The sequence below is a fragment of the Cervus canadensis genome, chromosome 24 (genome assembly GCF_019320065.1).
Source record: "Cervus canadensis isolate Bull #8, Minnesota chromosome 24, ASM1932006v1, whole genome shotgun sequence".
NCBI classification, from domain to species: domain Eukaryota; kingdom Metazoa; phylum Chordata; class Mammalia; order Artiodactyla; family Cervidae; genus Cervus; species Cervus canadensis.
In genome coordinates this window covers 44,685,976-44,707,219 of record NC_057409.1, presented here as the reverse complement: position 1 = coordinate 44,707,219, position 21,244 = coordinate 44,685,976, and the positions used below count along the sequence as shown (strand labels likewise).

Below are 21,244 nucleotides of genomic sequence, written 5' to 3'. Positions count from 1 at the left end.
CAAAAACCTGGTCCTGCAGAGAGAAAACCCAGCAGTACAAAGCCCCTGTAGGAGATTTGGGACAGTGGTATTAGGAAAGGACACTTGCCTTGACATCCCTGTCTGTTCCTGGCATTTCTGCATTTGTCTTTGCTTCCTGATGTGAGAACCCCACTCTGAAGCCTGGGAGTGTGGCATGGCCTCCCCAATGCCTGAAAATGGGAAAAGGGGTGGCAAGGTGGAAGTACATCAGCTAATATTTCCTGCCGTAATAGAAATACTCTACAGTTCCCATGTAGCTTGTGCTTATCATCTCTGAGCTGATGGTCTCCAGTCTGGATGATTCCTCTGACTTCTAGATTTCTGTACCCAACGGACATATGCACTTGAAAGTCAAATAAGCTGCTCACATTGAACAGACCCAAAAGACTCTTGGCTCCCTTGCCCTTCTCCCCAGTGTTACAAACCCTGTCCTGCTATCTCAGCAAATGGCCCCATGGTTCACCCAGCTGCTCAAGCCAGAAACCCAGGACTGATCCTTGAGACCTCTCTTTCTTTTACCCCCACCCATATCTCATCTATCCAGTGGATTCTGCCCCCAGAATTCATACCAATTCTGTCCTTTTCTCTCCATCTCTAATGCCACCATCCTACACCCTAGTCGGATTCTCCATCAGCCCCATCAATAGCTTCAGATCTGGTCTCCATGCTACCCTCTTAGCAGTAATAACTCATTTCTCTATACAGTGGAGTGATCTAATATAAACCATATCACATCCCAGCTCAAAACTCTCCATGGTATCCCTTCCCACATAGAAACGTGCAAACTCCTCCCCCGGCCATGTCATCTTTCTGACCTTCTCTCATGCCATCTTCCTCTCCGCACACACCCACACTGGCCTTCTTTCTGCTTTTCAACATGACAAGTTCATTTCTTCCTTAAGGTCACTTGGGACTCTTTTCTTGTGCCTTCTCTCAGTGGGTTGGCCTTTTGGACTCAATTGAAGAAGGCACCCTAGTGCTAACTATCCAAAACTAAGCTAGTCTTTTAAGTCCATTTGTATCATCCCCCTGTCTTTATCATATCACTTACTATTCATTTCTTAAAGTTAACTTATTTCTCTAGTTGTTTGTTATCCCATCATATTAGAAATACATGGCATTTTATCTAGTACTTTACAGTTCACACACACACAATTGAGATCCAGGAAAACAGTGATCTTGTCAGGCACACAAATATTTTTTAGTAAATGAATCCTCTTATTTGATACTTGTATTCCTCTCACTCATTCTCATGCAATTCATACACAAGAATAAAATAAACTTCTTGTAAATCTCTGAAACATAATAAACAGTTTCAAACTTCCTTGACTTTACACAGTGGTCCCTCTGATGAAATGTCCTTTATTTGTTCTTCTATTCATCCTTCAAATCCCTGTTTGCTAACCAGCATGCAGATGGATGTGAATAGGAGCCATGGAGGTGATGAGGCAGGGGAGTGGGGAGCCTGCTCCCAGTTGGTGAGGTCCGAGCTTGGGGCTGGAAGACTGGAGTCTCTGCAGGGAAAGTCTGCCTCAAACCTGGAGCCTTCCCTTTCCTCAATACAGGATGCAAAGAGATGGGGGACTTTGAATATTCTACAACCTACTCACCATCTTCATTTGTGTGTTTGTTTAAGTTCCCAAACTTTTACTATCCAAATAGAAATTGACACGTAAGATAGCCCCAGTCACCTGCTCAGCCTAAAAGTGGTAGAGACATTTTTGACTCCATCCCTCACACACACAACACACACACACACACACACACACACACACACACCTCACATCCAATTTGTCAGCACATCTGGGCCCTTCTTACTGCTGCCCCTGACTGGCACCCTAGTCCAAACGTCATCATCCTTGGCTGAGCCACCATCATAACTTCTAATTATCTCTCCTCTGTCTCCCCATGTCCCTACCCTTCATTCTCTGCAAATAGCCTAGCCATCTTTTTAAAACCGAGACCCTGTCACCCCTACTAAAAGCCTTCCAGTGGCTTCCCATCATATTTAGACAGTTCAGCAAAACCTTCATCATGCCTGCCAGGCCTCCCTGCATGCTCTGGCCCAGACTCTGACCACTGGCCACCCTTCCAGCCTCGTTTCCTACCGTGTTTCCATCTGGAGCACAAGAAGGAGGTCAAAGACACGGACTCTGGAGCGACTCTGCCATCACTGCTTGTGCGGCACTGAACAAATTGCCTGACGTCTCTGTGCTGTGGTTTCTACATCTCTAAAATGGCACCCCACTCCAGTACTCTTGCCTGGAAAACCCCGTGGACGGAGGAGCCTGGTGGGCTGCAGTCCATGGGGTCGCTAAGAGTCGGACACGACTGAGCGACTTCCCTTTCACTTTTCGCTTTCACGCACTGGAAAAGGAAATGGCAACCCACTCCAGTGTTCTTGCCTGGAGAATCCCAGGGACGGGGGAGCCTGGTGGGCTGCCGTCTATGGGGTCACACAGAGTCGGACACAACTGAAGCGACTTAGCAGCAGCAGCAAAGAGAAGATGACAACACTTTATCAAGCTGCTGTAGGCCTAAGGGAATCCTGAAAAGGGTCTCCAGCCCATAGCAAGCTCCTGCACATGCTTCTGGTTTTAAGTAGTTTGATGTCTTAACCTTTAAATTCAGAGAAGCAAGTGAGTATGAAAAAAAAAGGTTAAGAGAACATACTTGCAGTTTGCCTAACGCAGTTAAGGACACATTTTTATGAAGTCTTTATAAAGAAATTATGAAGGTATGTACATAGTGAAATCTCCCTTTGCCCTTCAACTGGAGAAAAACCTAAGAAAGTGTCATGAGTTTTAATAGCACTGAATTAATTGATGGCTTGATTAGTTAAAAAAAATAAAATAGTCTATTTAAAACTCTCTTTTATTTTTTTCATTCCTGATGTTAAACACCTTCCCCCAGTAAAACCAGTCTTGGATTTCAAAGGGGACTGCCAAAATCACTGACCTGACTGACATGGAAGGGAGGAGAAGGGCGCGCTCGCGGGCTGGGCGGGCCGGGAGCTCTGATTGGTGCTTCGTCTGCCAGGGTAGCTATAAGTCACCTCTTCTGTTCCTGCTTTGGCAGCTTGGGCTTTCCCAAGGCTGATAAGCATCCAGATTTTTGCCCTACCATATCTGCTCTCCAAGAAAACAATAACCCTCTATCCTGGTGGAGGTACTTTTTCTGCCATAATGCCTTCTCTTTCCGATTCTGATGAGTTGATTTTTTTTGTGAATGGAAGAAAGGTAAGTTTATGATATGATTAATATGCATTTTCATATGTCAGAGATAAAAACCAAGCTGATTTTCTTTTACTGATGCTGTTTCTGATTTATTTAAACTCCCTTTTCTGTCTTTTTCAAGTCACATGTAGTAGTATGAACTTGACCATGGGTCGTTAGTTTAGGGTTTAGTGCAAAATGATTAAAGCTTGGGGGTGTAAATTAGCCTCCAGCTAGTTTGCTCTTTTCTTTTGGAATCAGTAAGGAACTCTCATCTTTATCTGTTAAATTACAATGGAAGTGGATTCTGACCCAGGCATTAAAAGCTATGTCGTCCTCCCATTACATGGAGGTTAGCTCTGCTTGAGTTTAGCAATGCTATTCTATTTTATTTATTTTTTTCCTTTGGAGGCTTGTGTTTTATTCATGGGCTATCGGCCTCCCTCCTGCCCCACCCAGGGCAGGTAGGAGCGTGAGGGGAGGGGAGGGCAGCTGGGCTAGGAGGGGGCCGACTGCCACTGCGCTTTGTAGATGTACTCCAGTGCAGGGGCCATGGTGCACATGTCCAGCTCGATTTTCTGAGCCCAGCTCTGCACATCCCCGATTTCCCTGAGTGCCTAGTGGAAGTTCTCCACCGTCCCGATCCACTGACCTGTCTGCTTGGCAGACAGGGCAGCCTGAATCTGTAGGGTCTTCACCTTGTGGTCTAGCTTTCTCTGGCTCCTGTTGGCCTGGGCCACACCTACACTGAGGTGATCCACCAAAACTTCTGTCAGGCTGGTGGCTGGAGTGATGGCCTCTTGCCTCCTCTGCCACTCTTTGCGTTCATTCTGCTTGGCCTGGTGCTCTTTCAGCAGGTGGGACAGCATGGTCACGGTGGGCTGGGGGCAGGGCTCATCCGGCCCCCTCCAACAACACTGTTTTAATAGAAGGAGTATATGACATTGAGGATAATAATAGCAAATGAGGGTTTTATTTTGCCCTAATAAATACTTTCAGGCTGCTCAATGACCCTCAAGGCTAAAGCATCACAGCCTGCTACTTTGAGCCTGGAGCAATATCATGATTGAAGACAGCACTAAATCAAGTGTGACGATGATCCGGCAGTTAGAATGGTTGTGAAACCTTGACCTGGAATATTGCATCAGGAACACTGATGTCTTTATAACACAGAATAATGTCAGCAGGCTGTGTCCCCTCAATGTAGGGGCACACAGGAGGAAGGGACAGTGGTCCTGGCTTGCAGGCCATCAGTCCCAACCCCCATCTTGCTTCCACCTTGGAAATAATTTCCGTAGCCACACAGGTAGGGTGTTAAAGCAGTCTAGGTGTAATGCTTTGCTTCTGTGATGACATTTCGCTCAGCCTGCTCTGCACGCTGAGATTCTGAGTGGGGAGCACTGAGCTCATCTCTGGCTGAGTGAATCTCCTGAGGACTCAAAAGGAGACTTGAAAATAGGAGGCAGTTATGAAAAATAATGTGGTTTGTTACTTTTTCTGGGGTGATCAAAAACACTTTCAGTGGAATAAGGTCCTGTGTCTCTAGTTTCAATGTTGCGCCCCTTCCTAATGTGTTTCCTCCAGTTCTCCTCTCTAATCTTGCCTGACTGTACCCAGCAGAGATGCTGCCTGAGTCGGGGAGGACAGATAACTTTATCTCATGTGCAGGCTTCGATCTATTGGGAGTAGCAGCCTGGAGCACCGTGACAGGCAGAGGGGAGATTCCTGTCCCCTTAAGCTCTTCCTTCACCCAGGCACGTCCATTTCAGGGGGCAGGGGGAGCTGGTGGGGGCAGAAGGGGCTCCCTCATAGCATACTCTCCTATGACTCCCTTAGAGAATCTTCTCTGGCTAAGCTTTTTCATGACTTCATGTGGACTGAGTTATCTTGAGTTATCTTGAGTCAATTTTGGAATCTGTTTCCCCATCTGGATCCTCTCCGAGTAGCTGTAAGGAAAAAAATAATCCAGAATTTACAGTTGTCACATATATGAGAAAGTTCAGAGACATTGAAACAGTGTTCCATTATTTCTCCAGAATTCTATTTCCAGTGTTAGAAAAGGCTTCTTTTGTTGTTTTTGGTCCTTGTGAAGCCAGCACCTTTCAAAAACATGCCCCCAAAACAACAGATAGGATTGCCATAACACGATGGTATTATCTTCCTAAAATCCCTTCTTATTTCACAATGTAGGTCATAGAGAAGAATGCTGATCCTGAAGTAAATCTACTATTCTACTTGAGGAAAATCCATATCCTTTTATTTTACTGTAATTAATCTGGCTTTGGTGGTAAAAAGAAAACATGCTAAGACTTCTAAAGGAAATCATTCTTCCTTTTGTATTTGCTCTAGATAAATAACCTTGTGTTCAATTTGCACAGTCTAGTTGGAGTTCAGAGAATGCATTTAAAAGTGACAGCTTCGTGCTATATTCATTGTATTTTTTGCCTGGGCAAAACCAAAATGATCATCCAGTGAACCATGAGTGGGATAACATTGGAAATAACTTTTTGACTTTTGAGCCCCATGGTCACCTTGATGATGGTTTTATATTCAGCAGGGTGAATGTGAAAATGTCCAGCCAGGAACTTCCCCAGTGGTCCAGTGATTAAGACTTCCATGTCCGGGGGCATGGGTTCAATCCCTGCTTGGGGAATTAAGATCCAACATGGCAGGCCAAACAAAAGATTAAATAGTCCAGCCGCTTGCTCAAGGGTACATGTCACTGACAATGACAATGTGTGTACCTTCCCACAAGGGCATTTCACTGACTTGTCATCTATGCCTTTTGATAATCCTTATCAGAGAAAACAAGGTTTTATAAGCCTATTTCAAAATCCCATTGTATAACTAATGCACTCCAGCTCTTTACTTCTTATCTGGACTCTTTTTCACATCTCACTCCTCCTGCACCTTGATTAAATATTCAAAAATAATTTCTTGGGCTTGAGGGTAACTATAAAAGGGTAGCAGGAGAGAGTGACTGTGGCAGTGGTTACAGAGATCTATGAGATACAATTGCGTAGAGCTGGATATACCACATAGTATGAGAGCAGGCAGAAGTGGCAAAATCTGAAGAAACTCTAGCCTCTGGTTTTCTGTTCTTGGTATGATATCTATGTCAGTTTCCTGGTTTTGGTGTGTTGCACTATAGTTCTGTGGGATGTCAGCATTGGGGGAAGCTAGGGAACAGGTCCATAGGGCAGTCTGTACTATTTTTGCAACTTCTTATGAGACTACAATTGTTTCAAAATGTTTTGGAGATTTTGGGGGGAAGTTTCCTGGTGCCTAGTGGTTAGGATTCCGGGCTTTCACTGACATAGCCTGGGTTCAATCCCTGGTCGCAGAACTGAGATCCGGCAAGCCACATGGCCAATAGATAAATAAACAAATAATAAGTTAAGAATAAGTGTATACTTATTCAGCGTCTACTGAGAGCCAGGCACTGTACTAAGCTCAGAGGAATCAGTGGTGAGCCAGACAATCCTCTCTCCAGAATCTTCGTTTCCTCCTGCTTCTGGTCCTTGGCCTCCCAACATGCACATCCAAAAACATGAAGCATGACTTCCTTTCTCCCAGTCTTTTCCTCACCAGACTTATCTACTAACTGTGTGTACCTAATGTCTCATTTCTCTGCTGACTCCATCTCTCACTATTTAACATTTCAATCTGGTTTCCTACCCCCATTATTCTACTACTCTAGCCAATACTGCCCCTCAGTGTCCCCGTTGCACTCACTATTCAGGGAATTGGGATTACAGTTGAAACAAAACAAGGGAGGCGGGAGGGGGAATCGAGATGGGGAACACATGTAAATCCATGGCTGATTCATGTCAATGTATGGCAAAAACCACTACAATATTGTAAAGTAATTAGCCTCCACCTAATAAAAATAAATGAGGAAAAAAAAAAAAAAACCAAACAGGCCAAATCCTTCCTCCTTGGTTTTGCCATCTCCCATTTTCCCAGCTTTAAAATCTGTGTTAGTCAGCATACCCTATCACTTCCCTTTTCTTACCTTTCTACATCTGTGCCACATTTTACCATGCTTTCTCTAGACTCCCAAAGTGAAGAAACTCTATATTAGGAACAAGCTGAAACTTCATGGGCTCCCAGGTAAGCAAGGCTGGTAGAGCCCTAGACAGAATCAGCCCCAGCCTCCCATTTCCGTGGTGGCTCACACAGTGAAGAGTCTGCTTGCAGTGCAGGAGACCTGGGTTTGATCCCTGGGTCAGGAAGATCTCCTGGAGAAGGAAATGGCAACCCACCTACGCGGCCCAGACCTGCTGGGGTGCAACCTCATGTTACCTCTCCTTCTACATGACAGATCCTGGCCTGCTGTTAAGCAATCCGACCTGTAAAAACAAGATACTGCACCAGCAAGGGTTGATGTCCCACAGCTACATGGGTTAAAGAGGGTGTGTATTAGGGAGCTGCTTTAATGCAACTGTGAGATCCTGGCTCTAGGATAAAACTGGAGAAATGGGATGGGTCAGAGACATCCTAAACACTTGTGCTCACTTTCCCACACCCTTCACATACCCAACCCTAACACCTTGCAGTTCTTGAAACAACTCTTCATTCAGTAGATGAATTTTACCAAGCACCACGTGTGCAGAAGTAAGCTGGAAGACACAGCTTCTGCCCTCAGTCTAGTGCATGAAGAGACAGACAGCGGGTGTGATGAGTGCCGTGTAGTGGGAACATGGACAGGGCCCTCCCACCAGGCTTGAGCAAGGAAGGAAGAGAGAAGGGTTGTGTCAGAGTTTCTGGGAAAGGGGAATTCATGGGGGAAAGGGTATTCTTGGTGGTGGTGTGGGGGTGCAGAAGCAAGATAATATATTGCTTTAGAAGAACTGAAAGCAGTTTATTCCAATGGATGTAAAGCTTTGGGGGGTGGGGGTGGAAGGGTATAGCAAGAGATGAATGAGAAGTGAGATCCTTGAGGCAAAGAGTCAAGTTTGGCATGCAAGACTCAATCACTCACTGATGAATGACCAGAAGTCAGTGGAAATTCCAGGGTCAACTGCACAAGCTGGCCATGGGCATTTAGTCTCAGGGTAACTTCTGTATATCCCCATAGTGTTCTGCATATTGGGGCCCTGAGAAAGTTCTTTTCTTTTCTTTTTTTTCCCCCTTTATTTATTTATTTATTTTTTCAGTGGGTTTTGTCATACATTGATATGAATCAGCCATAGATTTACACATATTCCCCATCCCGATCCCCCCTCCCACCTCCCTCTCCACCCGATTCCTCTAGGTCTTCCCAGTGCACCAGGCCCGAGCACTTGTCTCATGCATCCCACCTGGGCTGGTGATCTGTTTCACCATAGATAATATACATGCTATTCTTTCGAAACATCCCACCCTCACCTTCTCCCACAGAGTTCAAAAGTCGGTTAGTTCTTTTCTTAAAGAACCAAAAAAACCAAAAAATAAACTTCTGATATATTATTGTTTGTATTTGACTTATGTAGGGTTGTCAGCTTTAGCATATAGAAATACAGTATGCCCAGGCAAATTTGAATTTGAATGCATGGGACACACTTACACTAAAATATAATTCATTTTTTATCTGAAATTCAGATTTAACTGGGTGTCCTATATTTTGTCTGGTCACCCTACCTAGCGAAGAGCTTTAGGATGAGTCAACAGAACATGGAAGAAACTGCCTGAATCAGGCACTTCTGGTGGGACTGGAGGAAGGAGGCATCAAACTACTTGTCTGGTAACCAGAGGGCAAAGCAGCTGGTTGAATCAACCTTTCACTTTGCACTCAAGACAATGTTAAAACAAGAAGCATAGATCTGCTTTAAGGTCTAACAGAGTGAAAAGTCAAAATTTGCCTCTTCTTAGAGTCAGACGGCTCCTGGATTCCTTTGCTTGAAAATGTCAGGTCACCAAAGGCAAAGAGAAGGGGTTTCTCTGAGTTTTCCATTCATGTCAAAATGGTGCATTCTCATGAAGGCCTCACCCACGTGACTCTGCCTGAAGACAGAAAGCTGGACTTGCCTGCATGGGCTCAGACAAGGGAACACAGGGAGCGGGGTGCCACCCCCTCTGAGCCTCTGCAGAGAATCTCAGCTTCCTACTCTGCAGCGTCCTGACCTGGTATTATCTCTTCATGGGCAGCAATTTCTAGATGAAATCATTCTCAGCCTCCACCCAAGCCAATTATAATCTGTACCCACAAAATCTTTCTTAAACCTCCCCCAGAGAGGTCCCAAGCAATTTCTAGTAGACTCTAATAGCACCTGAAGCAAAGGGATTACATGTATTATTTGTTCTTTCTTTGTGGAAGCATGCCAGTGTCTTACACGGAAGAGGTACACAAGAGTTTGTTGATATTACTGGCTCAGGAACAAAGTTATCAATTTATATTTTCTAATCCTGTAATCCTATAAGAAAATAAAAGTGTTACATTGCTGAACCAGGAAAAATTAAACTTCCTGGCAGGGGTTTCTGAGTTTTATTTATGCACCACCTCCCAGCACCTCCATAGCAATAACACGAGTGCAGAATCCGTTGTCCCCAACCCTGAATTCAACAGGCTTTTCCCTATTCATCTGGATGCAGACTCTGATCTAACTGGCATGAGGCTCTTTGTAGTCTTCACATGTCCCACTCGGTGTGAATATCCAGAGGACTCACTGTAGAAGCATGAGCTTTTGATTACAAGGTGCTGCCCTTGCTCCACTGGAGAGCTACCATACTGTCTTTCTAAAATCCAGAAAATGCCTCGTTCACAAATGCCTTGGGGATTTCAGATAAAGCCGTGAGATGTGGGTGTGTAGGGATATCTTCTCACCTTTCATCAATTAGCTCACTTATGTGCAAAAAGTGGGGCAGCTCTCTTAAGCAGGAAATCTTAGGAGACTCCAGAAAATGACTTCACTTGTTATCAGTATCTGAGGAAGAAAAGTATAGAAAGCAGAGCAGCCTGGGTCCCTCTTCTCCTTGACCTCCTTCCTTCCAGTCCGCCTCATCGGCACCAAGTACGGCTGCGGGAGCGGAGGCTGCGGCGCCTGCACTGTCATGGTGTCCAGATACGACCCCAAGACCAAGAAGATCCAGTATCCTTTGCATTGGCCCAAGCGCTTCTGGGAAGGGTGCAGAACCGCCACGTCCTGTCCCTGTGTCCCCTCTCCTCTCTCCAGGCGTCCATTGCACTCACATGGCCTCTGGACCTGCTCTCCTGTGACTTCCCCTGCTCCAGATCTTTCCTCTGGACTCTCTTCCCATCAGGGTGTATCTGTCCTGCATTCCAGCCTCTCAGGGCCACTCTGTCTCTTGCCGTACAGATATTTGCTTTGCTTTTGAGCAGATCTCAGACCGAGGGCCAGGCAGGAATGGGTTTACACACAAAGAAGGGAAGCATTGTCCTGGCAGAAGGTTTAGATCAACATACACTACAAGAGTTCTTCCCCTGAAGGGCTGAGTGAGACCTCCGATTATGTTATGTGACTGAGCCAACGTCACCTTGACCTAAAATGTAAATTTGCTCACTGCTTTGCATGTGGTCGGAGAGTTGTCAAGCAGGATTCCCAAGTTTTTGGTCTTAAGTCTCTGGGTTATGCTGTTCACAGATTAGGAGGAGGAGACGCAGGGGAAAGGAAAGTGGTGAGTTTAGCTTTGGACGAATCGCATTGCAATTACTATGGGACATGCAAGAGGGATTGTCCACAGGTATCTACATAGACAGGTCTGTTACTCAGAGGGGAGGTGTCATCCGGAACTAGTTAATTGGAAGTTATCAACATAGATACTAACAATGACAATAGAAAGAGCTAACATTTATTGAATGCTAGGCACTGTTCAAAATAGTTTACATCATGTTATCATATTCAGTCCCCAAAACAACTTTGAGATAGGCTCGACTGTCACTCATATTGAAAAAAGAGGAAATGGAGGCAAAAAGTGTTAACTAACTTGTCAAGGTTATGAGGGCCAGTTAGTGGTTTTCAACCCTGGTCATTTAGAATGTAGCGGGAATCACAGGAGAGCTTCCAAGTTTAGGACACTGCACAACAAGAGACAGGGAGATGGGCAAAGAAAGACACCCCCAAAAGGAGACCAAGAGGGAGTAGCCAGGGATGAAGGAGGAGCATCCAGAAGAGAAAGTTCCCAGGTGGTAGAAGTGCAATAGTATGAAAGACCAGGACATGGCTCAGGGCCATTAGATTGCTCCCAGAGCACTGTCAGCAGACTTGTGGGGCTGGAAGATGAGGTACAGATACGCAAGAGTGACTGGAGGGCTAGGAAGGCATGGATAGCTTTTGAAAAAACTCGACTAAGAAGGAGCGAAAGATGGGCTGGAGAGATACATTGGCCTGGGGATTTATTTTTAGCACAAAAAAACATTTGAACTTCTAAATTCAAGGGAATTTAGAGAAATGAGACCCTAGAAAGGAAGAGGTTAGAAGGGCAATTGATAATGAAGCAAGTCCAAGGGAAGACAAGAATAGAAGGGATTCAGAGCACTGGGGAAGAGGTGGGGTGGGGTGTCCTCACCCTCCAGGCCTGGACTGGGAATGAGGCTGACTGCAGCTAGAGATGAGTAGGGGTGGGTTGGGCAGTGATAGGAGAATATGCCTCTATTTCCTGGATGAGGCATAAGGCTAAGACAGGAAACCAATGAGCCCTGGAAAAGTTGAGAGAAAAGGAGGCGGGAGATAATATTAAGAGAAAGTAAACTTAATGGAGGAGGGCAGCTGGAGGATGAAAAAAAAAAGTGCAATAACCCAGGGTTCACGCTTGCTCTGTACACCAAGCACTCTTCCAAGAGACTAAACTGGACTAATGAAGACTGGACCCCATTCCCAACCAGTGAGATGAGAATCTGATGTAACCACATCTGCTGTGTCAATAATACAGACTCTAGTGTGAGAGAGACGGTCAAGACAGGGACATGAACCCATGGTTTACATACTTGCCCATACACTGGAATCAGCTGAGGAGCTTTGAAAAGTGATGGAGTGATTGCATCCCAAAGATTCTGGTTTAATTAGGCTAGCCTTGGACTTCCCTGACAGTCCAGTGTTTAAGACTCTGTACTTCCGATATAGGGGGCTCGGCTTCAATCCCTAACCAGGGAACTAAGATCCCACATACTGTGTGGCATGACCGAAAATTAATAATAATAATTAGGCTAGCATGCAACCAGAATTTTTGTATTTTTAGAAACTTCCCACAGTTGAGAATCACTGGGGTAAATTATCCCATGATGGTTTACATGAGTCAATATATCATTTTGTGATGAGAAAAAGCCTTTTTTTCCTCTGAATGAGAAAAATAAACAGAGAATGAGGGTCTCTTGGAGGTTCTACACAGAGCTCAGTTTTCTTTTTTTCCATTTCTCTCTACCATTCTACTCCAGCCCTATGTTAAGTCCTTTCTTGAACACTTCCAAAAAGTTATGGTTTTTATCTAGTGTTCTCTGTATTCTCAGGGAAATACAGTCTCAAGACCCTTTCTAGAAATAACTCCCTGAATTATGTTACCTCCTCCGTGTGATTCCAGTGTGTTCTCTTTACAAAATCCCATCACAGCCATTATCCAGTTACAGCCTGCCTGGTGCCCATCTGCTCTCTGTATGGGGCTGCCGTCACCACCGTGGAAGGTGTAGGAAGCATCAAAACCAGGATTCACCCCGTGCAGGTAAGCGGACAATGTGGTAGGGAGCCAGTGCTGGTATCGGCACCCTCCGTAATCCAATGGACTCCAGTTAGGTCATCAATTTTGAGATAGATTTTGTGCTTTTAAATTCTCATTTTGTGGGATTTAGTGCTTCATAGCTAGGGATCTTTTCAGAGCTTGGTATATAGGGATTTCCCTGGTGGGCCATTGGTTAAGATTCTGCACTCCTCCTCTGCAGGGGAGCACAGGTTCCATCCCTGGTGGGGGAACTAAGATCCCACATGCCAAAAATAAAATAAATTTTTTTAAAAAAGAGAGAGATTTGTGTATGAGATTTCTTCATCTTTATAATTTTAATATATCTTAACTTCTCAGTCTCATCCTTGCCCTAAACTAAAACAAGGACAACCCAGTCTGATAAGAGAAGAAAATGAGATAGGAAACTACAAGTTTATAGAAGATACCACTGGCCTACCACATTTCAAAATTACTGAACTGTGAATAAGAAGCTAATCTTGTATACAAATACTCCCCAAATGTCTCATGAGAAGCTGAACACCATGCTACAATAAAGCACAACTAAAATGACAAAGTATTTATTGATACTAATGTTCAGAGGACTTTTTAAAGAAATTGCAATATTACTTTTATGAACTATTGAACAAGAGTTTCTTCGGAGATTAAATTTTAAAAGCAGGGTGTAGAAAGAAAATTATGGATTGCCATAATCTCCTTGGAAATTTCTTCCCCTAGAAAATTGTGTTAGAACGCAGAGGCTCAGAGCTTCCTCTGTTGATGTGGTGCATTTATGAGCACTTTTGGTAGTGTTTATCTTTCAGCTGTAAACTTAATGACTTTTTGATCTTATTAAGTTCTTACTCCACACTTGGCTCACCATCTTAACAGTTATGGAAGCAACCTAATGCTGCAGCTTATCAGAGTTCTTCCTCCCAAATTCTGACAACACTTGATAGTTCAGTAGTGTCCCGAACAGGCTTTTACTGACATGTGAGAGCCGCTTCTCTTGTGTTGTTGGAAGAGGGTGCTTGCTATGACCAGTGCGTTCTTTTGGCAAAACTCTATTAGCCTTTCCCTGCTTCATTCCATACTCCAAGGCCAAATTTGCCTGTTACTCCAGGTGTTTCTTGACTTCCTACTTTTGCATTCCAGTCCCCTATAATGAAAAGGGCGTCTTTTGGGGGTGTTCTAAAAGGTCTTGTAGGTCTTCATAGAACCATTCAACTTAAGCTTCTTCAGCGTTACTGGTCGGGGCATAGAATTTGATTACTGCTGGGAAAGATTGAGGGCAGGAGGAGAAGGGGACGACAGAGGATGAGATGGTTGGATGGCATCACCGACATGACATGAGTTTGGGTGGACTCTGGGAATTGGTGATGGACAGGGAGCCCTGGCGTGCTGCGGTTCATGGGGTTGCAAAGAGTCAGACACGACTGAGTGACTGAACTGAACTGAACTGAGAGCCGCTTGTTAAATGTTAGGGATTTTGTGAGGCAGGCTTTAAGCACAGCTGTTACTAAAAACTAAACTATACAAACTTAAAAGTAGGTAAATGATATTAAAAAACAAAGTTAATAAATAGCAACTTTTATTGTATCCTAATTATTTTACTACATTTTTCTATCACCTATGCTTTTGAGGCCATTTATGTCTATTGTAGCTACACAGTGGAAGTACCTTGTAAATGTATCCACATTCAATGACACAACATCAGAAGTTTAACCTCAGCCTCTATGGAAATATTTATATTACCAAAAATAGTAGAAGCTACAAATAAGGACTGTCTTCCCAGAGATCCAGTTGTTAAATATTTACCAGCACATCTGCTGTGTCCGTCTATATGACACATTTGAAACAACTTGCCTTCTAGCAGTAAACCCAACACAGCCATATTTTCCTCTAGGACTATAACAATGTCTTTCCTTTCAGTTGAACCATGGATGAAGTTTTTGGCTTCCATCTTAAGGCTCATGCTGTTTGAAAAATGTTTATTTAAAAACATTTGAATCACATTCAGGCCAGCGAACTGAGTATCCTCAACTCATTGAGAAAGACATGGGACAGAGACACACAGTGGGACCCACAGAGTCATGTTTCCCATCCGCTCATGGATTGGGTCTTTGTACAGAATGCACAAAGTAAATTGTCATTTCTCATTCTATTTCTCACTCTCTTTTTTCTATTGTTTTGTTGTATATAAATGCATAAAGTTGAAAGTGCATAAATTAAGTATATAAATGGCACAACACTACTAAATTATACTTCAAAATTTTCAAAGCATTTATATAGATTGTCATTTAATCCATAAAACATTATAGAATATAAATGAAGAAGAAGATAAAATTTACTTGCCAGAGACTGTTAAATGATTTGTATATACTCATTCATTTATTCTCAGTTATCTTGTGCCATAGATACCATTATTATCCTAAGTTTAAAGATGGGAATAACTTGTGGACACAAGGTGGGAAGGAGAGGGTAGGATGAATTGAGAGAATATTATTGACATATATACACTACCGTGTGTAAAATGGAGCTTCCTGGGTGACTCAGCAGTAAAGAATCTGCCTGCAATGCTGGAGACACAGGTTCAATCCTTGGGTCAGGAAAATTCCCTGGAAAAAGAAATGGCAACCCACTTCAATACTTGCCTGGGAAATCCCATGGACAGAGGAGCCTGGCAGGATCCTCTGTCCATGGGATTACAAAAGAGTTGGACATGACTTAGCAACTGAAATGACAACAATGTGGAGAGTAGATAGCTAGTGGGAAGCCACAGTATACCACAGGGAGCTCAGCGGGGTCTCTGTGGTGACCTAGAGGGACGGGATGCAGGTGGGCTGGGAGAGGGGCTCAAGAGGGAGCGGACATATGTGTACTGATTCATGTTGTTGCACAGCACAAACTATTAATAACACAACATTGTAAAGCAGTATATTGTTGTTGTTTAGTCACTAAGCCATGTCCAACTCTTTTGCTACCCCATGGACTACAGAGCCCCAGGCTCCTCTGTCCATGGGATTTCCCAGCCAAGGATACTGAAGTGGGTTGCCATTTCCTTCTCCAGGGAATCTTCCTGACCCAAGGTTCAAAATGCATCTCCTGCATTGACAGTCAGATTCTTTACCACTGAGCCACCAAGGAAGCCCCAAAAGCAATTATACTCCAATTTTTTTAAAAAACGTCTTTTTAAAAGGAAGTGAAAAAGATGAAGAAAGGAAGAAAGTCAAGTAAATCATCCAGGGACCCACAATTAATGAATACAGGAAGGACCAAAATCCACATGAACATGACTTCAAAGCATTTTACTCATTACTTAAACTATATTCTTATTTCACAGGTAAAGAAACCAGAGAGTCTAGAGAGTAAAGTAACTTAATACATGCCAATAGGCTTTTCTTGAGTCGGTAGAGCGAAACATATGATTTCAGGAAATAGAAATATGCTTCCAGAATGACATTTTTCACCCTGCAATTATCTCTAGAAAGTTAAATATATAAGCTTTGCTCCTATCTGGTATACAAGGGAGGGAAATGCGAGGTTTAAAGTAGAAGTAATGTACCATTTTTCCCCCAGGAAAGACTTGCCAAGTGTCATGGGACACAGTGTGGCTTCTGCAGCCCGGGAATGGTGATGTCCATCTACACACTGCTGAGGAACCACCCGGAGCCCACCCCTGAGCAGATAACCGAAGCTCTTGGAGGTGAGGCTTCTCAGCCCTCAGCAGGCAGGACTTCCAGTGGGAGGTGCCGAAGGAAGGAGGGAAGAAGGCCCCAGCTGGTGGAGGGAAGCTGTGGTGCAGCTCTGGGGCTCCAGGCACCTGGTCAACAAGTAGGCTCGTTAGCCCTCACCTTGACCACAGGCCTCTCTAGGAAGGGCCGCCCTCATTGGTCAGCATTGGTGCCAAGAATTGGGGCAATATTGTTTCATTATAAACCTTTCTCCTTTAATGGAGCCTGTAGTCACTCTGCAAAAGCATTCAAATAGGCTGTTTCTAACATTTTTAATACAATAGTTTCCAAATGTGGAAATCTGGGTAGTGTACAAGAATGAGATTTATTGGTTTATTTTTAAATCAACCTGTCAGAATCATTCATTAACCCTACTTACTAAAATTAATTTTACAAAGAGAATAGATTTCAGAAACTTTACCTTTTTCTGTCCTGGTTGGGTTCATTACAAGATCGAGAAGCCCATAAACAGGAATTAGTTATCACAGATAAGCTTGGTGAGCAACTCAATCTTCTATGACAAAATAGCTATTGAATTTAAGTGAACAAACACTAAGCTTGGTGAGCAACTCAATCTCCTATGACTAGCTATTGAATTTAAGTGAACAAACACTATTTACTACCAGAAAAAAAGCATTTTATCAAATGTAGTTTCCTTCAATAAACATACTAGGTTCAATGTAACCAGTTACTAGTTCTTTGAAGAAAGCTGTGGAAGCAAACCTCTAAACATTATAAGAAAACTCTTTGTCCCTTTCAGTAAACAAGCCTACACAAAAATTCAGTTTTATGATGAAAGGATACAGACTAAAACAAAGTAAAATTTCAACTTAAGTTGTATGGTAAGTAGAATATAAATATTCACTAATATTTTCCCTTATCTCTCATCAACTTCTACATTCAACATTTTTCAGTTTCTCATTAAGTATTGTAAGAATTTTGGCCAATGGTTTCAATTATAATTTTAACTAAACCTGAATAAATTTGAATAACAGATAATCTTTGTTTTATAAAATAACCCTCACAAATGAGATATTTAGAGCTTTGAAAAGTAAAGGTCTTGAGATTTGCCTTACTTTTTGTATGTTTCTTTGAATATGCACAGACAGTCTTATAAACATGAATTATTTCCTCTCAGATTCTATGCCTATAACTCACTTAACCACCAGGAGATGGCATTGTAAAGTTTGGCTAAATTATAAAGATAACTTCATTCTAGGTGTGGATAACTTCGAGAGTATATTTTGTTTCACACTTCATTTGCTTGATCTCTTTTCTAGAATTATAAAAGCTAGGCACACTGATCACCTTTATGTTCATATTTTGAGAAAACTGATCAAATAAAAACTCAAAAGGAATGCAATTAGACATGACATATACCTTCTATAATGATCAGCTGATACAAATGACCACTTCATTTAATCTTGTTTTTTTCTTCAAGACTAAGAAAAGAAAAAATTTGAATTTCCATATTTTTCTCCCTCAGAATCAGAAAATTTTCTGTAATGGGTGCTATCTGTTTCCCTTGGTGGGCTTTTACTAGCGCTTCTGATTATGTGGCAAACAAAACTAAAAGCTTTGATATAGCTCTCTGTAGCTTTTAATGCTTTCTCACTGTTTATCAATGAGAAATTGTCCTTTGCCTCTTAAATAGTTCAATTTCATGCCCTATAGCTATGTTCTAGGTATTTCAACTCCTTTTTTCTATGCCAGAGAGAGGTTTGTAATTCACAAACTCTTGTATTCTTTCTTCTTAGCAAAAGAAAAGATTAAAATATGGAATCTAAATCCATCCTTGTGCATGTAGTTTCTTTCTAAACAATTCTTGCTCAAATGAAAAAAGAGAAGTAAACCTATTATCCAGTTTCTCCACATGACTCACTGGCAACAAGTTTCCAAACAACACTTTGCTTCTAGCTAACTAAACCTGCCCAGTTGACATATATACATTGCTTCTGAAATTTTTAAACTGTATTTGAACATAATAACTTAAATTTATTTTTAACATAAAAATGATGTATTTCTATTATGAAAAATGAAAAGATAAGGGGAAAACTCATTCGTGTTTCTGCTGCTAGAAGACAAGCACAGTCAAGATGCTTCTGTTTCCGTCTCTTTTGTGCATAGTTTTTGTAGGCTTATTTTAAATTCTTGTGACTATTATGTATGCAATTGCATATTACATATACAATTTTTAACTATACAACATTAGAATTTTCCCATATTACTAAAACCTCTTCATAAATGTCATTTATACTGGCTTCAAAATTTGAATATACTTTTTCAAAGGACAGTGGTTTCATCACCGTTTCTTTTTGAAGTAACTAGTTAAAACAATACCAGGTACTTATTGAACACCTACTTTGCTGTACTGGGAGGATTCAAGAACATCTAAGACTGTCATTGTTTTCTCCATGAGCTTAAGAGCCAATGAAGGAAATGAAGCATGCACGTAAACGACCCTACTCCAACATGGTCAGCGATAGACCTGGGGAAGGATCCAGACAATGAGTGTACGGCTCTGGCTGGGGTGTTAGAGCAGACTCCGTGGAGGAGGGGGCTGTGGCCCTGATAAATGGACACACTCTCCCCAAGAGGACCTTTGAGGCAGAAGAAACTACATGAGAGAAGCTTAACAAAGGGGCCCATGTGAGATGTTATGGGGGACGGTGGTCACATGTTACATGAGTTAGGGCAGGGGTGAGAAATAAGGTAGGAAGGGTTGACTGGGAAAAAACTATAGAGATCTCTGATATTTCAGGATAAAACTGTAATCACAAGTATATTCTATTTTTGAAGGGCATTTTTGTTTCAAAGAGCCATTTTGTTGGTTTGAGAAACAAAAGGTAAAAACTGAAAAACTACTAGTATAGCTATTCCACTGAAAAAAAGCACAACTATGCAATATATCTCTATCATTCCTTAAACATCAATTTCTTCTTCAGGTAATTTGTGCCGCTGTACTGGATACCGACCAATTGTAGAAAGTGGAAAAACTTTCTCTGCGGTAAGTTATGATAAAAAATATTTTTTCAGTTCATTTAACATATTAAGAAACCTTTGTGTAAAACTGTCTCTTGCATTCAGTTCTCTCTAAACTGTCGTGCTTTCTAGCCACTGAAAGTGATTAAATGCCCCTATTGTTGTTTTTAAAAATAAATCTTTAACATCTATCTTGTTTACAGCCCTAAATTAGGCAGGCAGTCTTTCGAAGTAACGTATGTGGTCCAGGACTTCAAGAAATGCAAAGCCTATAGAAGAAAATGAAATATATAGATTAAAAAACAATAAACACATAGTTGAAAAGCAAGATATTAAAAGCTCAATATATCCTCTCTAGCGGGCTTCCCAGGTGGCACAGTGGTAAAGAACCTGCCTAACAATGCAGGAGATTTAGGAGACTTGGGCTCCATCCCTAGGTTGGGAAGACCCCCTGGAGTAGAAAAATGGCTACTAACTGCAGTGTTCTGGCCAGGAGAATCCCAGGGACAGAGGAGTCTGGTGTGCTATAGTCCACTGAGTCACAAAGAGTCGGACACGACTGAGAGCAGCACAGCGTAGCCTCTCTACCTTGTAAATAAGCTTTAGAGGAATATGGATTAAACAGAATCAGAGTGGGGAGGGAAGATACAGAGACTTATTGGAGAAGGAGAGTTTTGAGCCAGGTCTTAAATGAAGTGATATTGATGGATGGGTAAAGAGAGGTGATTAGAAAATTTCCAGTAAGAAAATGTTTGGAAGTAGAAAAAAGAAAGATGTCCAAAGTTCAACTAAGAATTTGATGTGGCTGAAGCATTAAGGAATTTAGGCTTAAAGCTGATACCTACTATATAGTCATTGTTTATTCTCAAGATAGAAGTCACACAAGAACAATATTTCAAAATTCTTGGCACCTGTCTATAAGGAGAATAAAGCCTGGAAAGAGAGAATGGGGATGAGGGCATGGACTAGTGCACTATCCCATGTATGAGGGAATGAGGACCTAAACCAGTGTGGTAGATATGGGCCCAAAATGATACCTTTCAGGAAGAGGATTGCCAGAATCATAACCTCTAGATGATAAAGGAGGCAGTGAGAAAGAAATCCAAATCAGCTTCCAAACTGAGAGATCAAGGAATCAAACAGGTTGAAGGAAGTTGTTAAAGAATGATTTAGTATATGGCCTGGAGGCAGGTGATGTCTTGAGATAGATTTAATTTTCATAAAGTTAAATATCAAGACTAGGCATCATCATAGCAAGTATTCAGCTGTGTTTTTCATCACCCATTTTTATGGTAAAAATTATTTTTATATAATTTTGATTGACCAAAACCAATTCAAAGGGTGCAAGTTCATTCTAAATACTAAAACGTCTGAAAGAAATCTTTGTTTAGACTAGAAATGAAGAATTTCAAAAAGATTTCCAAACTACAGGCTAGTTTATTTTAAATCCCGAGCAAGGTATTTTTTATGTTGTGCTATATGTGTGGCCATTTTGACTCACGAGAACAGCAATTTCATATGACTCAATCTATTACTATTTTCCTGAGGGCAAAATACATACAAAGGTAGACATTTTGTCACACTCACTCAGAGTCCCCACATTCAGCCACTAGTTGGTCCCTTTATCGTGCATGATGTTGTCAC

General features: G+C 42.2%; 1 protein-coding gene and 1 pseudogene across 1 annotated transcript in view; one reads left to right on the top strand and one right to left on the bottom strand.

Moving 5' to 3' along the window:
- The first annotated feature begins 3,096 nt into the window (after positions 1 to 3,096).
- The window catches only part of LOC122426516 (aldehyde oxidase 4), an 82,405-nt gene continuing 64,257 nt past the window's right edge, over positions 3,097 to 21,244 (top strand). Inside the window, exons 1-6 of the mRNA XM_043445508.1 lie at positions 3,097 to 3,260; positions 5,427 to 5,484; positions 10,210 to 10,306; positions 12,782 to 12,890; positions 16,464 to 16,590; positions 19,564 to 19,625. Coding sequence (XP_043301443.1) covers positions 3,207 to 3,260; positions 5,427 to 5,484; positions 10,210 to 10,306; positions 12,782 to 12,890; positions 16,464 to 16,590; positions 19,564 to 19,625 — 507 coding nt within the window. The 5' untranslated portion in view covers positions 3,097 to 3,206. The remainder of the gene's footprint in view (positions 3,261 to 5,426; positions 5,485 to 10,209; positions 10,307 to 12,781; positions 12,891 to 16,463; positions 16,591 to 19,563; positions 19,626 to 21,244) is intronic.
- Positions 3,734 to 4,138, bottom strand: LOC122426518 (annotated as a pseudogene).